Raw genomic sequence first — 12,097 nt, 5'->3', positions numbered from 1 at the left:
GTAGTCCCAAAACAGATGTTGTGAACCTTGTACAAACCCAATTAAAATTTAAGAATCCTCTATATACACAGTTCTATTTCCCAGCATAAAATTTAATGTCTATCAGAATGAGAATAAGACTAATTTCAAATGGTGAGAACGATTATTCTCCATAAAAGTGATTATGGCCTAGAGCCATAGATTTCGTAAAGAGCACAATGCCTGGGGTACTATTACCTTGATAGACTAGCATGTACAGGAAAAGGATGGAATTGTAGAGCCACAGAATTCGTTAAGAGCACAATGCCTCGAAATTGATAATGTACGATAAATAATCGTCTCTAATGAAATTATGCTTTTTGCCTGTAAAAAATAATGTAGTCTTAGGAAAATGTAATAAATAAACTGTAATAGAAATCTATTGAGGATACTTCTGCTGTAATGTTGCTGCTTCAGAAACTACTATCTTCAAAATTTCAGAACTTCAGATGGATAAAGGCTTGTATCTATGCAACCAACCCTAAAAATTAACTTAGCCACTGGTTCTATTTGGATGAATGTAGAGGAAAATGGAGAATCCCTTGGCGGGTACATATTTCATCCAACACCCAGGAACTCTAATCCGCTAGCCGAAGGTGTCAAACCATATTGAGATAGATAATCAGCACTGAAAAATTTGCTCAGATGTCTCATCCCACTATCGCACAAAATAGTCACAATTGTGTGACCAGGACCAATTGACTGTGCCGCTCGTACTGCTCCAACACAATTCATGGCTGAAGAACTCCCCAAAAACAGCCCGTCATTCTTCATAAGAAACCTGAGGTTTAAGCATAAAAATCTTATGAACTAAACATTCTTGCTTGAACATTACCGAACGAATGAAAGAAAGTGGGATTTTCCATCTTACATCAACTGGTATATGATTGAACATACTCAAAATACCTGTTTAACTAATTATTTGGAAAAGGAAAATATACTGGACACAAACCAGGAATCATAGAGGATATTGACAAAAAATCATTTCCAACTACTTCCATTTTCTGAACCTCTCAGCAATCAAGAAAGCACTATGAAAATGTGATTTCTGAGAACAAGAGTATGGACCAACCTGGACATTTCAACAGCTTCCTTATCTGTGCCTCGGAAAGCCCCATCAAGTTTTGCCATCATAAAATTCTTTGTTATTCTATTGATTCCAATTCCCTCAGTTATCGTGTCAAATGGATTCTTTAGCCTTTGTCCTTCAGCCTCCTCTCTGGTGTACATCACTCCCCTCGTAACTTTATTGAATAAACCAGAACCAGGAGGATCTATTAGGAAGCATTTAATGTTTGAATTCCTTTCCTGTTGAACACAAAACAACATTGATTAATACAACTATATTTTACCAGAAGATGAACAAAACAATTTAAGATGGGAAAAGTAGTGGACCTGGAGAAACTTAGAAACACCTGCCAGAGTACCACCTGTTCCTGCTCCCGCCACAAATGCATCTACATTTCCTCCAGTCTGTTCCCAAATCTCAGGCCCAGTAGCCTCATAGTGGGCCCGGAAGTTTGCCAGATTTTCAAACTGATCAGCAAAGTAACCACCTGTACAGTTCCTTGAAAACAAACTTTGTTTCTCTTCATCATATTGGAAACCATTAGTCTTCTCGGTGGTGCCATTGGCAACACCCCTCTGATTCGCATCATCTTTTCTATGCTTTAATGCAAACTCATTTGCTTCTGATGCCCGTCGTTTAGCAACATTGACGAAGTGGTCTCTGTGTGTGATTGACACTGGCCTTACCCTTTCTACAGTGGCTCCCAGGGCTTCAAGTATTTGAGACTGGAGAAAAGGATGGCACAACAGAAGCAAAATTTAGTACAGAGCAGAACATAATGTTTATTTTTTAAAGGAAAAAAAAGGGGCGGGAGGGAGGTCATGCTTTTTGGTACTGGGGGGTTTCTGGAGTTTGCTCATATCAGACACCCCAAAAGTACCTGTAGCTGATACATGGTCCATTACTCCATGTTGCTAATCCAAAATGCATTCTCTAAATACCTTCTCAATAGCAACGTCATCAGGTATAACCACGTGGCATTTGCAACCATAAGCTGGAGCAACAGTAGCAAGGCTAATAGCTGTGCTTCCAACACTCCCCTCAGTGACTACTCCACCTGGAGCAAGGTCTCCAGATTCCAAAGCCTGTATAGAACCAAAAACCAGAACACACGTGACTCAAAAGACCGACCAATTACGGTCAACAATGTATTGCAACTGATTATCTAAACTACTAAAAGGCAAGAACAATATAAAAAAAGATAAATTTACCTAGTTCATTGAAACGAAAGCAAATTCAGAAGCTACAATCTTATGTCAACTTAAATGCTACAAAATATGTATCACCTGCAGAGAAAATATGTACAATACCAAACTTATGGACCTTTGTATATTCTTAATATTTGGATAATTTGACAACAAAAGTAGCACGGTAAATCCAAAGTTCGTTTCTTCAACAAATGTACGACTGTTTGAAAAGCATTAACTAGATGCTCAGGAAGGAAGAAAAAAAGGAAAAGAAAAAGAAAACAGAGTTGAAATTATGTGAACTTATATACGTTCAACAAATTCTGCGTTTCAGAGAATATCTATTCTCTAAGCTATGTAGTGGTACCAATTACGCATATTCTAGGAATTAACTTCCAATACAGAACCCCCAGCCCACCCCCAAAACAAAGAAAACACTTGAGATCCTAGAAGAAACGAAAGAAGCTTACCTCTTCAATGATTTTCACAGCAACTCTGTCTTTCACACTCCCTCCGGGGTTCAAAAATTCGCACTTGCCAAGTATCTGAACAAAACAAAAACAAAATGAATAAACCATCCCAAAAAATAAGGAATTAAACCTTTTCCAATCACAGGGAGATGAAATTTACACTAAAATAGAAAAACCCATCATCATGGAATTGATAACCAACAAAAATAGTTCAAAAGCCAGAAGATAAATATAGGTGTTAAAGTTAGAGTTTGATAAAAGCAATGAGTGCTAGAGTAAAAATTAAAATGAAAGGAAAACCCAGGAAATTTTTTGTTGTTGAAGAAAGTCGAGAAAAGCTTACTTACTTCACAACCGGTCGCCTCGGAGAGGCTGTTGATGCGAATGAGAGGGGTGTTTCCAATGGCACCAAGGAGGCCATTTCTGGGATTTTTCTTTGAGGGTAGCATTTTAGAGGAGGGCTTGGACTTGTAGAGGAAGAGAGAGAGCAACGCTATGGTCACTGAGATTGCAGCGACAACAGCGCCTGTGGTTCTCACAGGCGCCATTGTGGCGGTTCGAACCTCGGCACAGGACCAAATCTTTATTAGTTTATTTATTTATTCACTGATCAAGCACCCGCCAGTTGACGAGAGCACAGGATTAGGAAGGAAGAGAGAGACGAAGTGTGGTATAATGTATATGAGCAGAGAGAAGCCAGTTAATTAGTTCATGTTCATCGATCCTCTTCTGGGTTGGGGATTTCTTTGGTTCTCCTCGGGCTTCTTCACTGGGCCTAAGGTTATCTCCAACCCAGCTGACCAAACCCAAAATATCAAAAAATTTAGCCCAATTTTTCTCCCAACTCAAGAAAAATAAGGGGCAAAATTTGAGAAAACTCAGTAAAAAAATATTCAACGACTGAAATTTAAATCCAACGGTCAAAATAATATTTCAAATGAATCTAAATCATATCCAATCCCAAACCTCACTCCAAACTCTATAAATATCCACCTATTTTTCAAATAAAATTATATTTGTGGAATTTCAATTTTTTTAGGTCAAATTGTTCAAAAAATTAAATTATGAAGTTATTTAAAAAGATTAAATGAAAAAAAGTTATCCATGAAAAAAAAAAAAAAAAAAAGGCTTGAACCATTCTTAAACAATTTAATTAAGTTGTGGACTTAAAATTTGAGTTTGAAGGGTTGGGGGGAAAACGGTTTGAGTATGAGCAAAATCCAAATAGTTACTTTTTGGAGGGGGAAAATTTGGGTTTATGACCAAATGGATTGGAGAAGGCTTAAAAGTGTCAAATTTCAAATGAATTTGGTCAAATTGTTTTCACATAACCTCTTCTTCTAATTTTCCGTCTAAAAATTGATGATGTCATAAAAAATATTAGAACATCAATGATTAGATATGTATGTGCAGTATTTGAAGTTAACTTTGTTATATGGAGAAAAAAAAAATTTATGACATCAGTAATTTTTAGATAGAAATCAATGGAAGGGGTTTTATAAAAACAATTTGAAACCTCGGAGAGAGTGTTAATGTAAATAACTAATACTTTTAAATCTATAAGGTTGTAGTGGAATAAGTTAAAATCTCAATTCTTATAAACTCCTTGAGAATGGTCCACTTTTTATTTCAAAGTTTCAAACTCAAAAAGAAAGAGAAGGAAAGAAGAGAAAATAAGCTTCTTCTTTTTTTATTTACAAAATTTTTTTTAACTAAAGAAAAGCAATAATTGTATTTATAAATTAGGTACAAAGACCATAAGTTATAAGGGCTATTAAAAATATCCATAAATGGTTAATACAAAGATGAAAGCATAGTAACAACGTAGGGTTAATCCAAATACATAAAAACACATCAACAACATTAAGAGCACAAGGTGTATCTCCACTAATAGCCACATAAGGCCAAAGAAATTTTTGCATAAAAACTGCAAGCATGAACAAGTCAGACATGAACTACAATGCCTAAAACTACCACTACAACTTTAAAACTCTCACAAGTAGAGATTAGACTACAAATAAACACCCAACTCACAAAGACTTGATGCAATTATTACAACTCAAGAAACCGTAAACACCCAACTCACCAAAGATTCCCAAGGGCAACAAAACTACAAGAGTCACCAACGAAATCACCAGCCCAGCCAAGCGAAAACTAACCAAAAAATAGGTAAACAATCTCAACAGAGGGGAGGAACGGAGAGGAAGGGAGAAGAGGCAAGAGAAAGGGAGGAGGGGTAGGGAAGGAGGCCACCACCCCTAAAGGAGGTAGGGGTGGTGGCGATTGGAGCTAAGTTAATGAGGGTTTTTTTTAAAGATGGTAAGCTAATAAGAAAATAATCATAATGCACTTTCCCAATATTTAATCCATGTTACTAGTTACTGGTTACTAGTTTGTTTGTTTGTTTGTTTTTTTTTTTTTAATGTTTGAAGTTACTGGTTACTAGTTACTGATGTACTACAACTGCCAAATAGAAAAAAGGGGAATGCTAGCAACCTTCTCTCCAACTTTCTCTTTTGAACCTTCTCCCTTTTCCTCATGACATATGTCACTTTCCTTACACTAAAAACAATGTAATTAATGCATCAAATAAGATAACATTTGTTTCCAAATTTGCCCTCATTTTTTGTATTGATTTTAATGTTTCATTAAATTTATTATCCAAATTTGTTACAACTTTCTTATCACTTTTTCAAAAAATTAAATAAGAAAAAACATTAGTTTTTCTTTTTCTTTTTTGAAAGACTCCAACAAATAAGACTTACCTAATTAATGGTTTAGAAAAAAAAAATTTCAATAATCAGACTTACCGAATTAATGGTTTGAAAATACAATCAATGAACTTCCTTTTAAAACAGACTTCCTTAGAAGGACGTCTTTTGTTTGTATAAAAAAAAGGATATATCTTTTGTGGATTTTTTTAAAGTCATTATTGTGTTTTTTTTAACCAAAAAAAAAAAAATCCTCTAAAAAATAGACATTGTCTTTTAAAAACAACATAATTTTTAAATTTTTTACATATGGTAAGAGAGTTGTAAAAAAAAATTGGATAAATTGAAGGACAGTATATTTAATAAGGGTAAACTTGGAAAACAAAAGGTGGTTTGTGTGATGTATTAATATCATTATTTTAAGTGTATGGGAAGTAACACATGTCATGAGGAAAAAGGAAAAGGTCCAAAAGAGAAGTTGGAGAGAAGGTTACTAGCATTCCATATCATTCAATGAAACAAATGCTAACCGTTAGTTTTTTCTCATGTGGAAATTTTTACATTTCTCACTTCTTCACATGCACACTGCCTTTCCTTAACTAGTCTGTCAATTTTCTATTATTCATGAACTTATTGATGTGTATGAGTTCCTATCGTGTATTAGGGGAACAAACAAAAAGGAAGACATATTAGTCAATGAAATAATGTATGGAATTTCCATTCTTTCTTTATGTAAATTTTATATTAAATGATGAAGAAAATTCTAAAGGAAGATAGATTAGTCAATGAAATAATGTATGGAACTTCCGTTCTTTCTTTATGTAATTTTCATATTAAACGACGAAGAAAATTCTAAAGGAAGAAAGATTAGTCAATGAAATAATGTATGGAATTTCCTCCCTTTCTTTATGTAATTTTCATATTAAATGACGAAGAAAATTCTAGAGGAAGACAGATTAGTCAATGAAATAATATATGGAATTTCCGCTCTTTCTTTTTGTAATTTTCATATTAAATGACTCAAATTTCTAGAGGAAGACAGTTTAGTCAACGAAATAATGTATGAAATTTCAGTTCTTTCTTGATGTAATTTTTATATTAAATGACGAAGAAAATTCTAAAGGTAGACTTATCAGAAAAGGATATACATGTGCTCATAAATGAAAAAGTAAAATACATGTCCTCCTCCTTTGTTTTGAGGAGTGGAACAAAAGTGGGTGTTTATAAGACTTGAGGAAGCCTTTTACTAATCAATCAATGAAGACTAGAGGAAGACTTTTACCAATCAATCAATGAAGACTAAAGGAAGACTTACCAATGAATGGCTCCTTTTTTGGTTGGGGGAACGTGTGTGTGGGTGCTAAAACTCATTGGAGAAAGACTAGAGGACTATGCCACATCATGCGGTAGATAATATGTCAATTTGCAAATAACTTTAGTAGCAAGTGGACTATACTAGCCACCTACAGCTTTAAGCCTAATCATTCAGATAATGCTTGCATCCTCTATTTTACCATGGCTATAGCACAAAGAAAGCCGATGCTTTCGTTGCCTCTTCTACCTCGATGCGGCATTGCTTTGTCAGGCTTTCTCCCATTGCGGAGAATTCCCTACTACTGCCTTCAGTAGGAGTATAGGTTGTGTCTCAGTTAGTGTGGTTGATCTTCCAAATTCCCTTAGTTAGCTTTGCCTTGTCAACTACCTAATCAGACACAAGGCCCCTCCTCGGAGAGAAAGTTACTAGCAAAACTATATAAGACTTTTAACAATTGTCACATATGATTGTGTCTTAAACCCCTTTCAACCTTAACCCTAGAATTACACAGAGGTAACAAGTATTATTTATTGAATTATCGAAACAGTACAATATTCTCAACAACTCATTCTTGATACAATAATTGCCTAATATAGCTCATTAACCAATTTGGTTAGAAACTAATTTTTTAACTAATAAATTAACAAACTAACTATGCCAGCTCATCACTAATCCAGCTCAGCAATGATGAAGGTTCCTAACAATGTGATCAGCCGATGTGACGTAGTGTTATTGATTAAAATATAGTCATCCCTACCACCTCATGTAAATCCCACAAGACTCATTCACAGAGGGAAAGAAAGTTGGGAGAATGCTAGCAACCTTCTCTCCAACCTTCTCCCTTTTTCTCATGACCTGTGTTACTTTCCTTACACTAAAAACAATGTAATTAATGCATCAAATAAGGTAACATTTGTTTCCAAATTTACCCTTAATTTTTGTATTGATTTTAATGTTTCCTTAAATTTATTGTCCAAATTTGTTACAACTTTCTTATCACCTTGTTAAAAAATTAAATAAGAAAAAACATTAGTTTGTTTTTTCTTTTCTTTTTTGAAAGACTCCAACAAATAAAACTTACCTAATTAATGGTTTGAAAATGCAATCAATGAAATTCCTTAGAAGGAAGTCTTTTGTCCTTATAAAAAATAAGGATATATCTTATGTGGATTTTTTGAAGGTCATTATTGTGTTTTTTTTATAACAAAAAAAAAAACCGTTTTTCCTCTTTAAAAAATAGACATTTTCTTTTTAAAAAATAGAATTTTTTAAAATTTTTTACATATGGTAAGAGAGTTGTAAGAAAAATTGGATAAATTGAAGGACAATGCATTTAATAAGGGTAAACTTGGAAAACAAAAGGTGGTTTGTTTGATGTATTATTTTCATTATTTTAAGTGTATGAGGAGTGTCATATGTTATAAGAAAAAGAAAGAAGGTCCAAAAGAGAAAGTTGAAAAGACGATTACTGGCATTCTCCAAGAAAAAAATTTACTTGTAATGGGGGGCATTATTATTTTGGTATTCCCGATCAGTAAACATAATGACACACAAAAAAATTATCTCATATATATTATTATGTTATTAACAAAAAATAACAAAAAATATTATTTCTGTTTTTCTCCCTTACCAAACCCATTTCAAAAGGTACTATTACTAGTTACTAGTTACTGCTGTGCTGATAATTATTCTCTTTTGGATGACTCTGCCTCGAATTACTGAGCCATGTGTTAGATCTTAGCTTTCCCAAAAACAAACAAAAACTTTGGTTAACTCTTCATTTGAAAAAGAAGCACGACAATTTGTCTTTCACTGAAAACCGACAGTGTATATGTGGATCCATTTAAGTTTTCCTAACAATGACTATAACACCCTTGTTTACTATGGAAAAAGAACAAAAATTCAAACATTCTCTAACCACCTTCATTATTGTTGTAAAACTTTTTTTTTTGGGATAAATTTCACTGTTGTTTTCATCAGGTGTTATACATGCGTCGGGAAGCTAACTGTGTTGCACATTATTTAACTAAGAGTGCGTTGTTTAGTATTGATGTTTTTAAGTGATTTGAAATTCACTTAATATCATTCAGAATGAGTATAATTGGAGTCGAATATTAAATTCTTCTTTCTCTTTGTCATGATTAATACAATTTTCTTTGTATTGTATATGTTTCCTTAACAAACAAAAGGGTTTGCAAATAACACTCAAAATTAGTCCTCAAAAGTTTAAGTAGGAAGTAAAGTTCAAATTGTACTGTGCTTATCTACATGTCAATTTGAAAAAGTAATTTTATTTTGCACTTCAACACACTCTTCAAACTTTATTATTAATTTATTATATTGTCTTTTGGTACCATTTGTTCCAAGGTGGCTCACCAAATTGCGCACCAAGTTGTTCATTATGAGCAGATAGAAGAATGTAACAAAAAAGTTTGAAATCTATCTTGGTTATTATTATTCAAGTAAGAAAACTTTGTTCTTCTTCATGATGGGCATTTTGGTAAACAAACTGCAAGCTAATTACCATAAAAGATGAAATTATGACCTGTGGGAAATTAAATAAATTTTCACTCCAAAACAAAAGTTTAGGAGACAGAGCATTTCTCCCCTCCAGAGAATCTCTGCACCGAGAGATAACCTCTCTCTCTCTCTCTCTCTCTCTCTCTCTCTGTCTCTCTGTGTCTACAAAAATCCAACCCAAACCTTCAATCTGCTCAAAACCCAACCCATGGAGATCCCAGAAAAGCTTCTCAAGTTCAAGTTCCACTTCCTCTTTGCACTCATTTTGTGCCTTACCCTTTACGCCATAACCCTCATAGCACCCAGATTTCTGACCATTTTGGCTTACTTTTGGCCTCTCTTCCTCTCCACCGCTCTCTTTCTCTTCGCTGTTGTTGTCTTCGGGAAGACCACGTTACCGGTTACCGAGGCTTCCGGTGAAGGCCTCCTGGATTATGTCGCCGGGCAACCGGAACACGTCGTAGAAAGTTACAAGTCCGCGGAGCAGAGCCAGAGTTGAGGAAAAAGATCAGAAATTTTATTTTTTCTCTCTGTAATTTCTAACTTTTTCCTTTTTGCTTGTTTTTTTTTTCTTTTCCTTTCGGGTTGTAGTTGACAAATATAGTTGACGGTAAATTCTGGGAAGAATAATGTCCTTAATTGACATATGGGTCCCTTTCATTTTGGCTTTCTTTTATTATTGTCACAATTATTACTTACATTGGTAGCTACATTTCTCTTTTTAGCACAGTTGATATCATGCGATTAATCTAATTTTTTATTAAGTAATTTTTTCGACGATTAACTAAACTAACCTATTAACTTTTTGTTAAGCACTCGCACTAGTGTTTTTCGACTCATTTTAAGGTATTAAAATATTATGTAGAACCCCAACTGGGTTTAGTCCAATGAAAAATGACATTGACTTGCAAATTAGTGTTTTTATGTTTGAACTCCTATAACACAGTGATAGTGTGTGTGTGAGAGAAGCATTTCTCTCCCTGTAGTTTAGACTATCGCAAGGGCAGATTCAATCCTTTTTCGGCTAAGCGGCCACCCGGCCGAGAATTTTCAAAAAAAATAAAATTTGATGCATATGTACTTAACATATATAAAAGAGAATTTGCTAATAATAACATTAATGCATAGATAAGTTAAGAATTTAAGACTTCTAAATTTTTCGTAGGATAAAATTTTATATTTAAATAGTGTTATTTTTTATTGCATTGTATTTTCTTGTAGTTTTTATTTTTGTTAAACTTTAATTTATGTATAGAGATGCATTAGTAAATAAGTTTGCCTAGCTCACTATCAAATCCTAAATCCGTCATTGATTTATACTTTAAAAAAAATAATGCAGAATGATTATTTGAGAAAAAGAAAGTTGCTTGGAATGGTTTTATTTGGTGGTATTTCAAAATATCACGTCCTGTCTCATGTGTTATAATCTTAACTTTGTATAATAGTGCATGATTGATGTGGAATATCGCTATACAATAATAAAAATGCGTGATTGATTTGAAATATCTCCGTGTGTAACATTCATGGCGTAAGTGAGGGGGATGTAATCTGTAAAGAGAATAAGATGCGGATTTTGCACACTGGGAACTTTTTGGGAGGCGAGTGGTCGTGACTGGACGCAATGTCGAAGTCTCCCACGATGTGATTAACGAGTAATGGATCTAGTGGGCTGATAATGCCCATTTCATTATCTTCTTTTTGTTGTAATTGTTTGTAATTTTGTGCTTAGGGTATTTAGTTTTTCAATTATTTTTCTGCTTTTTCTTATTTTTAAATTTTAAATTTTAATATTGCAGTTCCAGTCTTCCAGATAAGCCCTAAATTTGTGTACTGTGCACAGATTCCCTAATTTTTCCAAACCATTGACACCGACAATTTTTTTTTTGTTTTCTTGTATTAGTCTAATTGTACGATAAAGTCAAGTAGGGGAGGGGCCAATCTTTAGGTCCAAAAAGGTTTTGAAATTTCAAAATTGTACTCTCCTCTCTGTTTGTTATACAATTGCTACTATAGTATTAGTAAATTTGTTAGAATCGGTGATTTAAATGTGAGAGTTTTTTTTAATACAAAGCGATAATTTAAACTATCACAGTATTATAGAAGCAGAAGTGTTTTTTTTTTTTTTTTGGGTTGAGGACATTTCCTATTGAAAGGGGCGATAACAAATTAAACTCACACACACAACACAAATGCTAAGACTCGAACCCATGACCTTACCTGAAGAAGTAAATACTTCAAACTATTACACTAACATATTTAACTCATTAGAGGGGATTTAAAAGCTGTCGAAGTGTATTTAACTCCCACACCAATTCAATAGTTCTTTAGTATTCCAAATAAATCAAATGGCTTATTCAAGTTTCATACTAATCAATGACCTATAAATATCCACACAACTGTATTTATTAAATTAGTTAGCGATTTTTCGATTCATATTTTCGCTATATGCACTTCAAACTTAATATTTTACAATTTTCCCGCACTAACACACTCGTGTCGTGCTATATGACTCCAAAAAAAAAAAAAAAAAAAAAACAATCGTGCTATAGGAGGGCTAAAAGAGGGGTATTGAAATCCCTTGCCTATTAATTCTCAAATCAGAAAACACAAAAAATTGTTCACATAACTGCAATGGCACACCGTAATATTCTATCAAAGTATATTGTAGGACATGTAATAAGTGGGAATAGAGGCGTATGATGTGATGGTACCTAAAAGTGGATCCACTGGATTATGGCCCCTTCTAGCTGCTGCGAAAGAGTTCAAGAAATTGAATGATTATCCATAAGGTGTGTGGGGACCACATC

At 33.8% G+C, this 12,097-nt stretch overlaps 2 protein-coding genes across 3 annotated transcripts; one reads left to right on the top strand and one right to left on the bottom strand.

Annotated features, from left to right (window-relative positions):
- Window positions 1-41: 41 nt before the first annotated feature.
- On the bottom strand, window positions 42-3,430 carry LOC117624504 (cysteine synthase 2). Of its 2 annotated transcripts, XR_004585333.1 has the most exons (7): window positions 3,092-3,430; window positions 2,745-2,819; window positions 2,029-2,172; window positions 1,414-1,812; window positions 1,091-1,326; window positions 386-799; window positions 42-201 (listed from the first exon to the last, which is right to left on the bottom strand). XR_004585333.1 is itself a non-coding variant. In XM_034355797.1 (6 exons), the coding sequence occupies exons 1-6, from the start codon at window positions 3,290-3,292 to the stop codon at window positions 577-579; spliced, it is 1,278 nt and encodes a 425-aa protein (XP_034211688.1). In that variant the 5' UTR covers window positions 3,293-3,430; the 3' UTR covers window positions 348-576. The 2 variants fall into 2 exon arrangements, 1 of the variants encoding a protein (XP_034211688.1); XM_034355797.1 differs by lacking the exon at window positions 42-201 and having other exon boundaries at window positions 348-799.
- Window positions 3,431-9,333: 5,903 nt separating this feature from the next.
- Window positions 9,334-10,000, top strand: LOC117625802. The gene has a single exon (XM_034357365.1). The coding sequence runs from the start codon at window positions 9,499-9,501 to the stop codon at window positions 9,787-9,789; it is 291 nt and encodes a 96-aa protein (XP_034213256.1). The 5' UTR covers window positions 9,334-9,498; the 3' UTR covers window positions 9,790-10,000.
- Window positions 10,001-12,097: the final 2,097 nt, after the last annotated feature.

This window comes from Prunus dulcis, chromosome 4 (assembly GCF_902201215.1).
Source record: "Prunus dulcis chromosome 4, ALMONDv2, whole genome shotgun sequence".
NCBI classification, from domain to species: domain Eukaryota; kingdom Viridiplantae; phylum Streptophyta; class Magnoliopsida; order Rosales; family Rosaceae; genus Prunus; species Prunus dulcis.
The sequence above is the reverse complement of the archived record's forward strand: the minus strand, read 5'-3'. Positions and strand labels throughout refer to the sequence as shown.